The sequence below is a fragment of the Pleurodeles waltl genome, chromosome 7, assembly GCF_031143425.1.
Source record: "Pleurodeles waltl isolate 20211129_DDA chromosome 7, aPleWal1.hap1.20221129, whole genome shotgun sequence".
NCBI classification, from domain to species: Eukaryota; Metazoa; Chordata; class Amphibia; order Caudata; family Salamandridae; genus Pleurodeles; species Pleurodeles waltl.
In genome coordinates, this window is record NC_090446.1 from 1,252,748,184 (window position 1) to 1,252,765,999 (window position 17,816).

General features: G+C 43.2%; 1 protein-coding gene across 1 annotated transcript in view; it reads right to left on the reverse strand.

Moving 5' to 3' along the window:
• The window catches only part of LOC138246138 (myosin-4-like), a 167,083-nt gene that overhangs the window by 26,640 nt on the left and 122,627 nt on the right, over positions 1–17,816 (reverse strand). Inside the window, exons 29-32 of the mRNA XM_069200409.1 lie at positions 12,304–12,500; positions 6,732–6,915; positions 6,038–6,203; positions 2,368–2,492 (exon numbers count right to left, since the gene is read on the reverse strand). Of these exons, the coding sequence (XP_069056510.1) occupies positions 2,368–2,492; positions 6,038–6,203; positions 6,732–6,915; positions 12,304–12,500 (672 nt within the window). The remainder of the gene's footprint in view (positions 1–2,367; positions 2,493–6,037; positions 6,204–6,731; positions 6,916–12,303; positions 12,501–17,816) is intronic.

The following is a 17,816-nucleotide window of genomic DNA, read 5'->3' on the forward strand; positions in this document are numbered from 1 at the left end:
GAGGGCCAGTAATTCTTCAGTTCCGGTGGGTTGGCCAAAGGTTCCTATAGGAGAGGGCATATTACGGCATGTTTCCAGTCCTCGGGGAAGGTGCCAGTGTTGATGGAGCATTTCATTGTGTTTCGCAGCTCAGGGTGATGGATGTGCAGGCTCTGATATATATGTGGTGTGGGCAGGGGTCTGTTTGGGCTCCGGAGTGGGTGCTGTTCATGATGCTGACTGTTTCCTCCGTGGTGAACGTGGACCAGCTATGGATGGTCTGGGTGAGTTCTAGGGGATGGGTCCGTCATAGGTGCCGGTGCCAGGATTTTCGGGAGGAAGCTGTTGTAGATGTACTGGATCGTGCAGTGGAAAAAGGTGGCAAGTTTGTCGCAGAGGTCCTGTGATGGGGGGATGCTGGTGGCTTCGGAGGGGGGATTTGTGAATTCGTTGATGACTGAGAAAAGTTCCTTAGAGTTGTGAGTTGAGGAGTTGATGCGATCCCGGAGTGCGTCTATCCTTGCATTCTTGATGTTTCGGTGGTGGGCGCTAGTTGCGGCTCTGATTGACCCTAGGTCTTCGCTAGTTTGGGTGTTCTCCATTTTTTATCTAAACATCTACGGGTACTTGGAGTACGGTGGTGAACCAGCTGGCTTTCTTAGGTATGCGTTTGGCTGATGTCAGCCGGAGAGGGGCTAGAATGTCAGTGCATTCATTGATCCATGTGTTGAGATTGTGCACTGCTGTGTTGGCATCATCTGAGGGAGGAATTTGGTGAGAGATGAGGTAAGTTGCTCTTTGGTGATTTTGTTCCATTTCCTGTGGGGGTCCTGGGGATGCAGGTGCAGCTGCTGGGTGTGATGATTGTGAGGTGTATGCAGCGGTTTTCGGTCCAGTCTGGGGCGGAGATGGTCTCGATGGTGATCTGGTTGCTTGAGGTGAAGATGTGGTCCAGTGTGTGTCCTGTGCTGTGTGTGGGTGCAGGTACCAGCTGTGTGAGGCTGAGGGTGGCGAGGTTGTTGAGTAGAGCGGTGGTGTTTGGGTCAGCGCGGTCCTCAAAGTGGAAATACATGTCGCCGAGGAGGAGGTAGCCGTCTGGTGCCAGGGCCTGGGGGGTAGCACTGTCTGCAATGACATCTATGAATGCTGGGTGGGGGCCATGTGTCCAGTACACCAGGGTGCCACTGATGGAGAAGTTGTGGTTGGAGTGGACCAGAAAGTGAAGTTGTTATATGGTGGTGCATTGTTCTTCTGGGACGGCCTTGACACATATTGAGGACTTGAGTACTATGGCGAATGTTCCACCCAGGGGGGAGGGCCAGTCCCTCCTTAGGATGCTGTATCCATCAGGAATGGCAATGGCGATGTCTGGTGCCGAGGTGAGGTTGGTCCAGGTCTCAGTAAGGAAGGCGATATCCGGTCGAGCCGTGTCATTCAAATCCCAGAATATGGTGGTGTGTTTGTGGAGGGAGTGGATGTTCAGGGGCAGGCAGTTGATGGGGTTGTGGAGGTTGTTGGTATCTCTGTGTGTGGAGAGTACCTTTAGTTCCTGCAGGTGAAAGGTCCATTAGTGTCGTTGGGAGAGATGGTGCAGCAGTTGCTGAGACATCCAGTGCTGAGGCGGAGGAGGGTCTTGGTGCCATTACTTAGGCTAGCAAGTGGGAGGTTTAATGGAGATATTGTAAAATATACTGAGAGGTCTCAGTGACAACTTAAACCTCTGTTAGTTGGAGCTACTTTGAGAGGACAAGATTATGCTGTGTTTAGAAAGCCCCCCACTCGTACAATTTCTAGCAGGTTTCAAGCCACAGCAGAAGTAAAACACCCAGGGGAGCAATGGAAAAAACAAGTGGAAACCCACAAAACAATATGGAGTTTCTTACGTTTAGTTTTAGTGTAAGGTTACGAATTAAGATTAAGGATAGGTTAGTATTCAGGCTGGGGCCAGGGTTAGGTGTAGGGTTAGAGTGAGGTTTAGGGTACTAAAGGGGAGAGGCTAGGGTAGGGGTAACAGTTAGGGTGCGTTTGTGTGAAGGTTGTTGAAATGTATTTACTCCAAAAAGTAAATTCATTTGTTATTGCAGAATATCAAAGGCGATTTGAAAGTTACATTACTAGTCAACATTACATGCGTAAGGACGTGGTATTCTTTGATATTTCCATTTACTTTTACTAAGGTGTGTGCGTTTTTTTCGGAAACACACTTTATTTTATTACAAAATACAAATGCCAAAGTTATGGACATGCAATAATGTAATTAAGAAAAGAACCCATTTCCACTGGGCACACCAGCTGTTGTATTGGTAAATAGCAATGGCTGTTTAGAACTGTAGTTTTCTACCATTAATTGAGAAAAGTAATCTGTTTATTTAAGAATATATAAAATACCTCTGCTTCTTCCAAGGCGCTCAACAATTCTGACTTTTCCTGTTCGGTCTGTTTTCTTTGTTTTTCAAGCTCATTCATGCTCTTTCCATAAGATCCAAGCTGATCTGTGAGGTCTGATATTTCATCTAAACACACAAAAAAAAGCAAGACAAATATATTTAGAAAAGATTAAGTTAGGAAACATGCCATATTTACTTCAGATTTTACTTTTACCAACTAAAGTGGTAAATTCAGGTTGCACCTGAATTTACAATCTCTAGAGAGTATTTAAAACTTCATTTCATAAGTTCATTTTATTTTAGCCTTCAATAGAAATATGTGTCACTAGGACTTTGCATAAAATACTGAATTTGACATACTGATTGAAGTTCTAAAACCATTGGCAATATCTGTTGTAGTTGATCTCAATCCTAAGCAGGCACCTGATGCATAAGAGATAGCAGGCACGTTTCCATGCATATGCTGAGTGAAAATAGGGGAACTGGTGCTAATACCCTACTCCTCGTATGGTATTGACCATTCACAGCTGTTTGTGTTTCAATCAGCATTTTAAATCATTATCTTTGGTGTGAACTCTTGATAATGAGCAGAGAAATGAACATTTATAGACATAGGGGGTGATTCTAACTTTGGCGGGCGCAAAGTTCCCCCAACAGAATACCGCTACGCGGTCAGAAGACCGCCGCGGTTATTCTGTGTTTCCCGCTGGGCTGGCGGGCGACCGCCAGAAGGCCGCCCGCCAACCCAGCGGGAAACCCCTTCCCACGAGGAAGCGGCTCCGAATGGAGCCGGCGGAGTGGGAAGGGTGCGACGGGTGCAGTAGCACCCGTCGCGATTTTCAGTGTCTGCATGGCAGACACTGAAAATCTTTTAGGGGCCCTCTTACGGGGGCCCCTGCAGTGCCCATGCCATTGGCATGGGCACTGCAGGGGCCCCCAGGGGCCCCAGGACACCCCTCACCGCCATCCTGTTCCTGGCGGTCACGACCGCCAGGAACAGGATGGCGATGAGGGGGTCGGAATCCCCATGGCGACGCAGCAAGCTGCGCCGCCATGGAGGATTCCTCAGGGCAGCGGAAATCCGGCGGGAGACCGCCGGTTTTCCGTTTCTGACCGCGGCCATACCGCCGCGGTCAGAATGCCCTTGGGAGCACCGCCAGCCTGTTGGCGGTGCTCCCGCGGTCGTCAGAATGACCCCCATAATCTGTAGAAAGTATTGTCAATATCAAAGACCCAAACAGCCGGCAGTAAGGCTTAGGTTTCCAGTTCTAATATGATGCTAAAAGACAAATCAGTTTGTGATAAAAGCTGCACACATTGAACACCAATACTATAAACAATACATTCAATTTGTAAAGACGAAATAAAAGGATACATTTTCACTAAAAATATCAATTCAGCACCTCTGTAATATACATGCAACCAAAGTTGTTTGAAAATATGTTTTCAATTTGTTCAGATGACACGCTTTTGGGATTCTTGCAAAAGGTAACTTCATTTTTTGTTTTGTATGGGTCAGAATTAAGCCGGGTGTGGTGCTTCTTTGGTCTTCCTTGATGAACTGTATTTTATGCATATGTCAAGATTTACAGTTTTGGAATCACTGCTTGTATCTTTAAAAGTTAGGGGAGAATTTATGAAGGAGAAATCCAAATTTATGAGTCTTTTTATTCCGGACAAAACCCTAACTTTGTCCATTTCCTTTTTTTCAATGTATAAAGTGTTGTACAATTGTTTGAAACATCTCTAAGATTAGTTATTGAAAATGCGTACACAGGTTACACACCATACATCAATAAAACACCAATTAATTAATTTATAAAATATTTATGGACAAAGCAATAAAAAGTATCATGTTATACATGGCAGGTAGGTTGTCGAACAGAAATTTTACTATCAATGCCGCCATCTGTGACCACACTCGAGCCCAATGTACATCTCTAGTTGTTCTAAGAATGCATACTAACAATTGCATGTACCTAACACATGCTTATTCTATGCATGTGTGCATAGGATACACAATACACAACTAAACTAAACTTTATTGAAACTGCTTTGTATGGTACAAATGAGGCATACCAATGGGGGCTGTCTCTTGAAATGCATACACCCACTATTTAGGATAGGTGCTGGGTGTTATAGCCGTGTAATGGAGATAATTATCAGTATTAGTTCACTATTTGGAGTCCCTGGCAAATTCTTACATTTACAAACCAATTGCTAAATTTTTGGTAAATTGACTGATTCCTAAGTTACAAATGCAACTTGCATGAGTAAGTGTGGGCAACTGTGAAGGAATTACTGTCAAACCCGTTTTTACAGAGTGGGTGTTGGGGATAAAGGTATCTGTTGAAATATATTTTGGGTTCAGATGGCCATGTTTACTAGTCTGCGTTATTAATGGGATGCGTTAAACCACTGCTCATGTACTGTCAATTGCCTGGTTTCATGTATTGCAGGATGACGTATAACTTAAGAAATGATGAAGATGTTGCGCCAAATTTGTAAATCAGTTTATGTACATTTTTCAGACGAGGCAATCTTTAATTTGATGTCTTGCATGAATGTGATCTATCCGTAACTGCATATACATCTATACCAGGGTTCTGCAAAGTCGGTCCTGGAAAGCCGGGTCCATACCAGCTTTTTAGCATATCCACATTTAGAAAAATGTAGATTTCTGAAAAAAAAATTCTAAAAGTGGATATGCTAAAAACCTGGCATGGACCGGGCTCTCCAGGACCGACTTTGCAGAACCCTGATCTATACTATCTACTTCAATATTTGAGTAACAGTTCAGCAAAATATCTTCGGAGCTCCTGTCTATTTTATTATCAGGGACTGTTCCATAGTTTATGACTTTAGTTAGGTTCGGTCATTCATTTATTTGCAAATTAAAATGTTGTTTACACCTTTGCGACGTTTAGTACTGTCAACGCAGGGAAGAATAACAATGAAGTGTAATGTTGCGACTAGCACCTAAAACATTCCTTACTCCAGACTCCCCCAGTCAATAATGCAGCAGAAAACATCAGGACGGCTGCTTTTGGCCTGTAAAAATGAAGTGCTCTGTGCCCACTTCGAGAATGTTAGTGTTAATAGAATACAAAATGGCCATATTTAAGTCAGATAAATGTGACATTTTTCATTATTATATATGTATGGTGACAATTTTGTACTGTGTATCGACAGCAGCTAGTTAGGCTTTATTACTTTTTGCACATGATGTTGGCAGCTCTGCTGTTTCTGAAGAGAACAAGTTGAATGTTTATTCTCATTATTCTGAATCGCATTACTCCGATCAGATATCAAGCACAATGAACATTTGGAATGAAGTAAATTAAAAAAATGGTTCACTAAGTGGACAAAAATTGGTTCTAGGTGCTTTTGCTCTCCTGACAACTATGAGGTCAGACTCAGAGAGTATTGCGCTAATCTTAGACTACAAAATAAATCGATTTATGCATTAATTATGAAATGTGTGTGCTGATATGTCCTTGAAAATATAGCAATATATTGATAAGAAGAAATAATAAAGAAGTCTGTGGTTTCAACATTGTTACTGAAAAAGCATAATATGCAAATCAATACAGTCAGTCGAAGACATTTACTTGCATGACTTTTTCTCTTTTATCAATTATATGTGTCTAGTTATATAAAAAGTCCCTTACGCTGTAAATTTTTGTTTTCATGTTTAATGGTTTCCAAATGGTCCAGCGCCTCTTCGTAAGAATTTTTTAGCTTGAAAAGCTCTGTGCTCAAGGAGCGGGATTCTTTGTGAGAGGCCTCCAACTCTGCTTGACTCTCTTCATACTTCTGCTTCCATTCTGCCACGAGCTTCACGTGAGATTTGTAGAAGGAAAGACAAAAATGTATTTAAATATTGAAATATATATTCAGCATTGATTTCACACATTCTGCGTGCTTGCAGATAGATGATAAACATGGTAATCGGTTAGTAAGCAATTTCCTGATAGCCATTTGCAGTGCATGTTGTTACTTAACTAATGCCATCTTTCTGGACTTTTAAACTGGACATCATGAATATACATAATGCATGTCATTGGGATGTTCTTAGCCTTTTAGAAAGCATCAATCCTGTATCCAATTTTAAAAACGTGTTTTTTAAAATATCAAATCACAAAATGCTACTTTGCATGTAACCCTCTTTAGAAAATAATTTCAATCCCTATAGAGTTTTATCTGAGTTCTTCACATTTGCAGTAGAAGATCCAAGATTATCAGTCAAATAAGTGCACATCCATAGTATACTGGTAATTTATTCAAAGAAAACCCTTCATGTCCTATACGTTTCCCAACAAATAATAGCATGTTTAAGGAATCTTAAAAGTCTCTTTCCCATACCTTGTCGAATGTCCTCTGCTTCTTATCCAGAATGGCTGCAGCAGCATTGGCCCGTTCTAGATCCTGCATCAAGTCATCAACTTCGCCTTGTAATCGTTGTTTTGTTTTTTCAAGGGATGAACACTTCGAGTTTGCCGCTTCCACTTGTTCTTCAGCTTCTTGGAGGCGCTGAGCAATTTTTCTCCTGTGAGTTAGACGGCACTGTTTATAAATGTTGTTATTCTTGTTTATTGCATTACTTCCAAAAAGTGCATATGGTTAAATGGAACCTTTCATGATATGACAGCATAATGACTTGCTTAAAGTAGGTGTGGTTACTGTAGCTGTTGCCCATACATGAATCACCAAGCTTTTTCAGTTTTTATATGTTCCCTATTTTTAACCTCCAGTCAGGCCAAAAGCTTAGATTTCTCCCTCAGTCTTCATTTGCCTCTTCTTTTTTTTCATTTAACTCCTGCAAAATCACACAAGTAATATTCCTGCAGCGTCTTTAAACCAGGCCTGCTTGTTTGTCCATGGGATTACCATTATATTTAAAGCTGTATCTAAGAATGTTTTTTTGTCACCCTGCATATTCAGGACTTCTCCGTGGTATTGACAGCACACGTGAAGCACAACTGCTTTTAGGCCATGTGTTGGATAAAATAAAGATTCAACTATAATACGATTTTAAACTGTTTGTGCTGATGACAGCTTTCGTTTGAACCATGTTTTCTGCCACGGGATACAAATATCACCGTAAATCCGCTAGCCCAGTGCATTCTGTATGTCTTGGAGTGCCTTGGCTAGGCGTATCAAAAAAAACATAAGCTACGCAGCCGTGATATGGAATAACATTCAATCTCTGATCGTTATCACTCATTCAGTCAGGAAATAGCTGAAAGGCATTCTTCTACTTATCAGGGATCTTCCTGTTCCTTATATCCATTTGTCCATTCACTGATAGAACTCCCTTATTATCCACTCTAGCCTTGTCCCTTTATTTAGACATGTTTTCTTCCTTCCCACTTACTGCATACAGTTATAGGTTGTGCCCCACTTAGACTCATGCTTTCTTAGTTAATATTGATATATACATGTATTGTACTGTATGTATGTGCTCATGCATATAAATATTTATTCCAGGAGTGAGTTTTGTCCAACACAGCAAACATTCTCTTGGCATCACTATTCTGAAGTGTACTGCAATCACTGATGAGCGAGATGTATGAGTTATTTTGTCTTTACATCTCTATTACTCCTTGGACATTCAGGTCCTATAGATGATGCTGAGTAGTGGTTCTGATAGCATATAGTGGATATTGCATTAGTATTAAGCCTCGACACTCATGATAACCTTTGCTGAGCATTTCTCAGTGGAAATGAAACACAGATTTAAACCTATGGCCATCTTAATTGGCCATAGAGGGAGAATGTTTATTCAGTATTCTCCATGCCGCAATGACACTTTTCAGGTCAAGCGTAAGCGATCAACCTCATGTATACTTTTAGTATACTTCTTGTGGCTTAAAGCGATTTCATTTGTTGGTTGCAGTGTCCTTTAAAAATTATTTCGCGCTAGTGGTCAGTTCTGCCTTTTTCTTCCTCCTTTTTCCATTTCAGAGCAGTGACTAACTACTGTTTTATTCCACTTTGATTTCTTTATCTGTTTCTGTGACAGACTACTTTTGTTATTTATTTGTTGCTCCCTTTTTACTGTGGGTTTTTTAGGCTGGTAGCTGCATTTTATTGCAGTATTCCATTCCTCCCACCTCCTCCCATGTCGCTGACATTTGTTTTGGCTTTATTCCAGTGCTGTCCTTGTTTGCCTCTGGCTCCTGGAACATCTGCTCCACGATTAAATCTTTAATAAAAGGTAACTCCCAGGCTTCATTTTTTTAATGTTGTTTTACCACTGCCCAGCGTTTGTTGATTAATTTTCCTCTGTACAGCCTAGCGGACGTCCTTTTATTTAATCTTGAAGAAAACTTATTGTTTCAAGAGAAATTCTTTGGTGCTTAAGCATGTTAATTCCTTTGTAGGCGTTTGCATGTTTATCTAACATTAAAATAAGCTTATTTTACAAAAGAAACACCTGGTGCCTAAACGTTTAGCTCACTGCTCATGAAAGCCACAACATGCCCTTGTCGTAGAATGTAGCTTAAACTAAAAGCAATGATGTGAAAATTGCAGAGCCTCACATCTGGAGTTTCTCTCTCCAGGGACGCTCCCTGCCAGCCCTCATGATATCCTCACATAGGGCATTCCTTATCTCCTTTATTGAGGTCTAAAATCTACTAAAGCTGCTCTGCTATTGTTATCTTCATTAAACCTTTTTTGAAATGTGAGGCAAGAATGCGTGCAAGACTTTTCATTCTGGTAACGTAAAAAGAAAATAATTTTCCAGCCTTATTTTCCAATTTCTGTTGAGACGTTTACACAACTCGAGGTAGTGGAGCCATCTTCCCATCTCTCCTCAAGAGCTTGTTCTTTCTGTTGCTATATTGACACGTTCATCATTAAGGCCTGGGAATGCAAGTCTGCACCTTTCAAGTAGAGCACCTTTATCCTGGCGCAATGAAATATCCAACGAAGGAAGAACATTTTTCGCAGTTCTAAAGAAATACCATTTTTTCTGCATTTCTCATAGATATTTGTGGAGTTCCCTTTAAAATTTTAAAACAATGGTTTCGGGATGTAATTGAATATGCAAGTATTCCAGATTAGTAACATTTGTGAAAGCTTTATAGATTTGATAAAGTGAGCAATTTCTTTGTAACTGGATTTTAGATGTGAAACTAGAGTAAGTCAAAGCACAGACCTACATTAGAAAACATAAATTAAGGAGATTTTAATTTGACTCTACAGTGAAGCTTATGCATTGTCACGACATTTTTTCAGAAGTGTACTGGCAAGTAGTGCATTTTAAGATTTTAATAAGATCTAGGTAAGTTACTGTGCTTAAAAGCACAGGATCCAAAGACTACATCACTGAAGGGTGTGGAGGTTCTTCTCAAAGGAATATATTTTTGGGAAATGTAGTAGTAAAAATGTGTGGCAGGAAAGTATACTTCAAATCCGCTTTCTGTCGTTTGTATCATGCAAAGCAGGCAATTTAAAATGTTATGCTTTCTACCAAATGAAGAACATAGACTCTTTACGGACAGTGGGTACTTTGGTCCGGTCTAGAAACTCTGTGCAGCATGCTCTGCCTTAAATTAAAGCTTCATTCACATACTCACAATATATGTTCATTTATTGCCAAACACCCTCGATCAAATATTCTAACACTCCCTCATTTACTATGTTATTTATTCACACATCTGCTTACTGAGATCTATATTCCCTCCTCTAGTCACTTCGGTAGATGTTATTGATCCAGTGTTATGTGACACATTTATACAGTTTTTGTTTGTTAGCCAGGAGCCCCCCTTCATTTTTTAGCCCTATAGCTTACATTTCTCCACTGTACTTATGGGCCACCATCTGTTAGTGTCCCAAGGGATTTTGGCAAAAAGCAGTGCCAGGAGAGAGGTGTTCTACATCACTTGTACATAGGTTAGCTGCCAGCGCACTCCAATGTACATAGGCTAAACCCCAAATGTACACTCACACATCCACATGCTCACTCTTGTATGAACTCATCTACACAACCACTCTTACTTTCCTGACAGGACAGCTGCACAGGAGACATCAGTGGTAAAGCCTACGCATCAGACCATGATAAACTAAAGCTTAAGATAAGATTTACTGTAGAGGAGTCGTAGAATGGGAGCTATAGGTGTAGGGAGCAAGACTTTCATTCACACAGTCAGGATGAAAGCACTGTTTCCCACCAAGTTATGCTGCACACCTCTAGGGAGGTGTATCAACAAACACAAGGATTTCCATTCCTACCAAGGCATATTTTGCAGTCAGAGAATCCATCAAAGACCCTGGGCCAGATGTACGACCCTCAGTATTTGTGATTATATAGAAGCATATCCCAGCCTTTAGGACAGAGTTAGTAATGAGTTTTGCATATTTGATTGTAGAGGTAAAGGATCACATTCTGCATTTTGAGTGCAGGAAAGTGCTGCCTCTGCAAGTGGACTGTTTAATACTTGGGGGCAATTGTCATTCCACTTTATGCATTTCCAGTATCCATGTATTTTGAAGATGAGAAAATAGGGACATGGTTAGAAAGCCAGCCTAAAACTGGCAGATGGTAACATTTTTAAGATGGCAATGGTCCAATTTGTTCCATGACTCCTCATATAACCTGACACATTGTGAAAAACGTAAACCTGAAGGCACCTTATACATCAAATCAAATAACTTTCATAATTTCATAAATTTAATTTTAAATGGCAACATTTTCATTTTTTGCTGCAGATAGAGGCAGAAGGTAGATGAAAGTGCTTCAGTTATATGCAGGGGCACTGGAATTATATGGCAGAAAAAGACAAAATTATGTGCCAAGGAAAGTCCAGTTATGAGTTTACAATGCCAATAGCTCAACTCAACGGTTCCCAACCTATGTTCTGGGGACCCCTTGGGGTCCGTAAAGCCTCCCCAGGGGGTCTGTGACTGCTTAGAAAATGTAATAATATTAACAGATAAGTTCCTAGCTTTCAGTAATGACTCATTGGGAGGCCCCCGGATTCCAGTAATGATTAAGTGGGGGTCCCCAGTTTCCAGTACTGATCAAGTGGGGGTCCACAGCAGTCAAAAGGTTGGAAACCACTGTTCTAACTCAAGCAAATGTAAGAGCTATTGCATTAAAAATGCTTGTTTGTTTACTATCATGACACTTCAGTGACACATGCATATCCCACACCTATATGTTGGATGATTAATTTCTAAAACACATAACGCACCCTGGTCAGGACCATAGTTTAGCATGTAAGCCACTGTAAGTCAGACCAGTCTAACCACATTCAGTATACAGAGATTGAATAGTCCATGCAGGTAGCCGGAATGGAATGGATAAAAGGAAACTGAAGTTTACCTTCCAATTCGCATCACTGCGGGAGTGGATTACTCTGATACATATTTCCACAACCAACATGAAAAGTAACATTTTTTAGTATTAAACAGTGGCTATGTGGTGTAATTATGTGATATGCACAAAATATTCTGGCACGCCAGAAGCATCCAGGATCACTTAAAATATGTTACCAGGTAGATATTTTGTAACTGATTCCTAGGCTAATCAACAGTTATACACTGGAGACAAATGTATTCTTATGTAACTCCACACAACAATACAGTAAAATTGCAAACCACAGGTTATTAATTAAACAGTACTTTAGTGCCTTATAACATGATTTTAGCTGTCAAATTCACTAATTACTAATTAATAAACATTTATTGAAATATTCACATGTATTAAAATAAAATACAAACAAACCACATTTGTCAGCGTCACTTTAAGGATTTTGGGTGCCCAAAACAAAACGTACCTTAGGATGTGTCATGCTTCAGAAATGACTACCCGTAAATTAAAACGTGTACTTTCTGTGGTAGATGCAGTGTTTAGATATGTGCTCAAAGGACAGTCAGAAATGATGGATGAGCCTCAAACTTGTTTGTACTTAAATATGGCACTTACTTGGCTTCTTCAAGTTCGTCCATGCGCTGGATAGCATCAGTCTCATACTTGGATCTCCACTGACCAACTTCACAATTGGCTTTCGACATAGCTCGTTGGAGTTCAGACTTGGCTTCTAGCTCCTCTTCATACTGCTCACGTAGTAGTTCACATTCATGACGGGCACACTGCAGTGCATGTGCAAGAGCATTCTTAGCCTATGCAAATGAGAAAGAGGTCAAATTTAATTCAGAATGGCGAATGATGGAGTTACGGAGCAATGTGGTATGAATGTCAGATATTTTAATGAGTTATGTTAGACTTTTCATCCTTGGGACATCTCCCTTAACTTTTTGTCTCTGTTTCCCAGGTTGTTGATGTATGCTGGACTCTGATTTTGCTGTTTTTGCTACTCTGGGCACTTTACCACACAGTGCTAAAGTGCAAGTGCTCCTTTACAAAATGTTTATGTAATTGGCTTATCAATGATTGGCATATATGATTTATTAGTAAGACCCTAGTACAGTGCACTAGAGGTGCTAAGGGCCTGTAAATCAAATGCTACTAGTGGGCCTGCAGCACTGGTTGTGCCACCCACATAAGTAGCTCTGTAATCATGTCTCAGACCTGCCACTGCAGTGTCTGTGTATGCAGTTTTTAACTGTATATTCGACTTGGCAAGTGTACCCACTTGCCAGGCCTAAACCTTCCCATTTTCTTACAGGTAAGGCGGCCCTAGGTAGCCCCCAGGGCAGGGTGCAGTGTATGGTTAAGGTAGGACATATAGTAATGTGTTTTATATGTCCTAACAGTGAAATAGTGCTAGATTAGTTTTTCACTGTTGCAAGGCCTGTCCCTCTCATAGGTTAACATGGGGGCTACCTTTAAATCTGATTAAAGTGTAGATTCCCTTTGGGAGCGGATGGACATGTGGAGTCTGGGGTCTACGAACTCACAATTTAAAAACACATCTTTTAGTAAAGTTGATTTTAAGATTGTGTGTTTGAAAATGCCACTTTTAGAAAGTGAGCATTTTCTTGCTTATACCATTTCTGTGACTCTGCCTGTTTGTGGATTCCCTGTCTGGGTCAGTTTGACAGTTGGGCTGGTTGCTCCTCACACTAGACAGTGACACAAAGGGAGCTGGGGTGTAGTCTGCATTTCCTGATGAGCCATCTGTGCTAGGAGGGAGGGCAGGAGTGGTCACTCACACCTGAAAGAGCTGTGCCTGCCCTCACACAATGCAGTTTCCAACCCGCTGGTGAGTGTCTGGGGCCTAGCCTGGGCAAGGCAGGATTTCACATTCAAGAGAGACTTTGCTTTGAAATAGGCCTTCTTCAAAGGAGAAATTGGGCATTAGAAGGGCACCCAAAACCACAGACTTTAGAACACTTCTGGAAACCAAGAGGAACCTCTGCCTGGAGAAGAGCTGAAGTGCTGAGGAAGAAGAGCTGCCCTATCTGTGACTGTGCTCTTTGGAGCTATCTTGCAGTTGCTGCTTCTGACAGAGTAAGAGGGCAAAGACTGGACTTTGTGTGCCTTCCATCTGGTGAAGATCTCAAAGGGCTTGATTTAGAGCATCCCTCCTGTTGTTGGAAGTCTCAGGGACAGCAAAGACTTCTCTTTGCCAGCACCTGGAGTCTCTGGAGAGATTCCTACTCTGCCAAGTGGTGCCCATCCAGTTCCTGGGAACCTGAAAGGAGAAGCTGGCAGCCTAAGAGGAAGAAATCTACACACAGAATGCCGTGTGGGGAAAAGATCGACGCAACTCCGATCTGTGGCTGAAAAATTAACATGCCGCTGCCTTTGAGGCTGAAAATCGACGCTCGCCTGCAACGCGACCTGAAGATCGATGCAGGGAACTGCGGAAAAGACACGCAGCATCACTGATGGAGGCTGGGAGATCACAACCCGCGCTGTGTGGTTTTCGGATCACCGTGCGGCTGGATTTCTGACGCAAGTACCTCTGGGCGTGTAAAAACAACGCAAGGCCTGCCCGGACCCAAGAGTGCTGACCAGATTGAACCATTGCTCTTCTGCGGAGAGAAGAAACAGCGTGCCCGACCCGATGAAAGGAGAAACGACGCAAGGTCTCGTGAGTGAGTGAAATCAACGCATCGCAAGCCCTTTTTGATGCACACTTGCCTGTGCGGGGTTATTTTTGACGCACTCAAGGTACATTCTCACGCAAACAGTGTTAGTGTGTGTTTAAAACTACATGAAGACTCTTTTTGCTTTTTAATTGATAACTTCACTTGTGTATTGTGGATTTTTGTCGTTTTGGTCTTGTTTTGTTTAGATAAATATTCTCTATTTTTCTAAATCTGTGTTGTGGCATTTTGTAGTGTTTTCATTAAGTTACTTTGTGAGTTGGTACAAATACTTTACACCTAGCACTCTGAAGTTAAGCCTACTGCTCGTGCCAAGCTACCAAGGGGGTAAGCTGAGGGTGATTCTTTTTTACCCTGACTATAGTGAGGGTCCTTGCTTGGACAGGGGGTAACCTGACTGCCAACCAAAGACCCCATTTCTAGCATTGGTGATCAGCGGTTGGGATTGGACTTGTATTTGTACTTGACATACAGTGATTAAGTGTACACTACTGTTTTGAGTGCAGACCACTACATGACCACATACTACTTGTCTTGTGATTTTTGATTTTTCCCTACATCCATTTTTATGGTAATCTTTGATTGACTTCTGAACTTCATTTGGGAACTTGTTTTCTGCCTTTTGGAACTTTGCACTTTTGTTGACTTTTCATCATGTCGCAATCTGGAGATGCATCAGTTGGAGTTGCTTTTGACCTAGAGAAATTGGATAGATATACCAAGGCTCAGTTAAAGCAGTTCTGTAAAAGTTTTGACTGTCCCATTAAAAGCTCATCCAAGAAGGAGGAGCTGCAAAAGGCACTGGGGGATGGGTGACAGCCAAGAGCACTGAAGGGCACACAGAGAAGGAGGAGGAAGAGCATTCCTTACACAATGGTATTGTGGGTGGGCCTGTTATACCCAGGGAGAGAGTCTCCAGGGCAGGTAGCAGTGTCTCATGTAAGTGTCTGACCCCTGAGGAATTGCAGAGAGCAAAGGCAGAGAGAGAGCACCGGAGGGAGTTGGAGAAAATGAGGATGGCCATAGAAGAGAAAAAGATTTTGTTGGCTCATGAGCGTAGCTTGAGAGAGCTGGATTAGAGGAGCCAGTCTAGTAGGGGATGGTGGCAGCCACATCACAGTGCAGCCTGAAAGGAGTGTGCACATTCCTAAAGATCTTGTGAAGGATTATAAAAGGGAGGACAACCCATACATGTGGTTTAAGGGGTATGAGTCTGCTATCCATTTGAATCTGGTCCCTGAAGCTCATTGGGGGGGTGGGTCTGTGGAAGCACTTTGAGGCTGATGGGAGGGATACACTGACAGCCTTAGGGGATGCTCAGAATCTCACCTACACTATCATGAAGGATGCCCTACTCACCAGGTATGGTCTCACCCCTGAGCAGTATAAGGATAAGTTTAGGTCCTACATGAAGAAGGAATCCCAAACATGTTTGGAATGTGTTGATTCTTATTTCAGGTCACTTGATGGTTGGGTGAAGGGCAGTAAGGTAACTACCTATGAGGGGCTTTACAATCTGATTGCTTGGGAGCACTTGTACAGTTTGTTTTCCAGAGCTGCGCCAGCACCTGATTGACAGCAAGCTGACTCATCCCATGAAGCTTGCGCATGAAGCGGACCGCTGGGAGAGCACCAAGGTCCTAAAGAGGTATTGGGTAGACATGCCAAGGTTTCCAAAAGAAAGGGGGGTAGGGTAAACAGGGTGAGTTCTCGAAAGGGCCCCCAAACTGATTCCCAGGGTAAGGAGTCACAACCCCCCAGTGAGAAGAAGCCATGGTTCTCCAAAGGAAAGCCAGTGTCAGGTGGTCCTCCACGTAAGTGCTATGCATGTGACCAGGTGGGTTATGTGAGGTGGGACCCCAAATGCCCCAAAAGTACACCGGAACGCATTGGTGCACTGTCTCAGGGTTTGGCCAATGTAGTGCTTGGGGAGGAGTTGGTTCCAGGTGGGTGGGAGCCAGCTGAGATGACCCTTGTCTCACTAGGGGACAGTGAGATGGTCCAGAGAACCCTTGTTCCTGAGTACACTAAGAAATACAGGCAGTGGGTGACCATTAATGGACAGAGGGTGGAGGCTCTGAGAGAGATAGGAGCCAGTGTGACTACAGTGAGTAGTCACCTGGTGTCTGAAGAGCAGATTGATCCCTGGGTACTTCACCAAGTAGTTGCAGTGGACAACTCAGAGCACCTGTGCAGAGTGGCACCAGTTCCCTTTGATCGGGGGGAGGTCCCAGGTTCCTTGAAGGTAGCTGTGAGTCCAACCATGCCTGTTGATTGTTTGCTAGGCAGTGACCTGGAGGATTCTCCTTGGAAGGAGGTGGAACACAGGTCTCACTTGGAGATGTTGGGTCTGCCTGGGTGGGTATGCATATCTACCCGGGCAATGGCAGCCCATCAGAGTGGTCAAGAGCCCCTGGAGGCTAAAACAGTGGCCCAGGGGCCCGCCAAGAGGAGGAAGGGCAGGGGTGCGGGAAACAGGCCCCAGAAGTACCCACGGTCCGGGAGGAGGCAGAGCCTGAGAGTAACGCCCCGGAGCCTCCAGGGGAACAGGTGACTGAACTGGGGGAGGTCCCTGAGCTGTCACAGTGGCAGCAGGAAGGGGGACCGACCAGGGAAGCATTCTGAGAGGAACAGAAAAATTACCCTACTCTAGGGGGACTGCGGCAGCAGGCTGCAGCCCAGGCGGCTGTCGAGGAGCCCAGTATTCACTTGGTCTATTGGGAGGATGGCCTCCTGTACAGTGAGCCTAAGGTTCCTGAGCCTGGGTCAGCTTGTATGCTGGTGGTACCCCAGTGCTTCAGGGCCTTCCTACTGGGGTTGGCTCATGATGTGCCTATGGCAGGGCATCTGGGGCAGGACAAGAACTATAAGAGGCTTGTCTCCCACTTCTGTTGGCCCCAGATGCACAAGCATTCTGCTGCATACTGTAGGTCTTGCCCAACTTGTCAGGCAAGTAGCAAGAGTGGGGGGAAATATAAGGCTCCCCTCCAACTTTTATCTGTGGTTAGTACTCCCTTTGAGAGGGTAGGCATTGACATTGTGGAGTCTCTGGACCCCAAGACAACCTTGGGCAACAGGTTCATCCTGGTCTTGGTGGACCATGCCACCCGGTACCCAGAAGCCATTCCTCTGAGGTCAGTCATTTCCCCTGTGGTGGGTCGTGCACTGATGGGGGTTTTTACCCGCATGGGGTTCCCCAAGGAAGTGATATCTGATAGGCGTACCAACTTCATATCCACGTATATGAAATCTCTGTGGAAAGTGTGTGGGGTGACCTACAAGTTCACCACACCTTACCACCCACAAAGTAATGGTCTGGTTGAGCGATTCAACCACACCTTGAAAGGTGTGATTCAGGGCCTGTCAGAGCCCTCGAGGCGGAAGTGGGAAGTCCTCTTGACATGCCTTCTGTTCACTTACCGG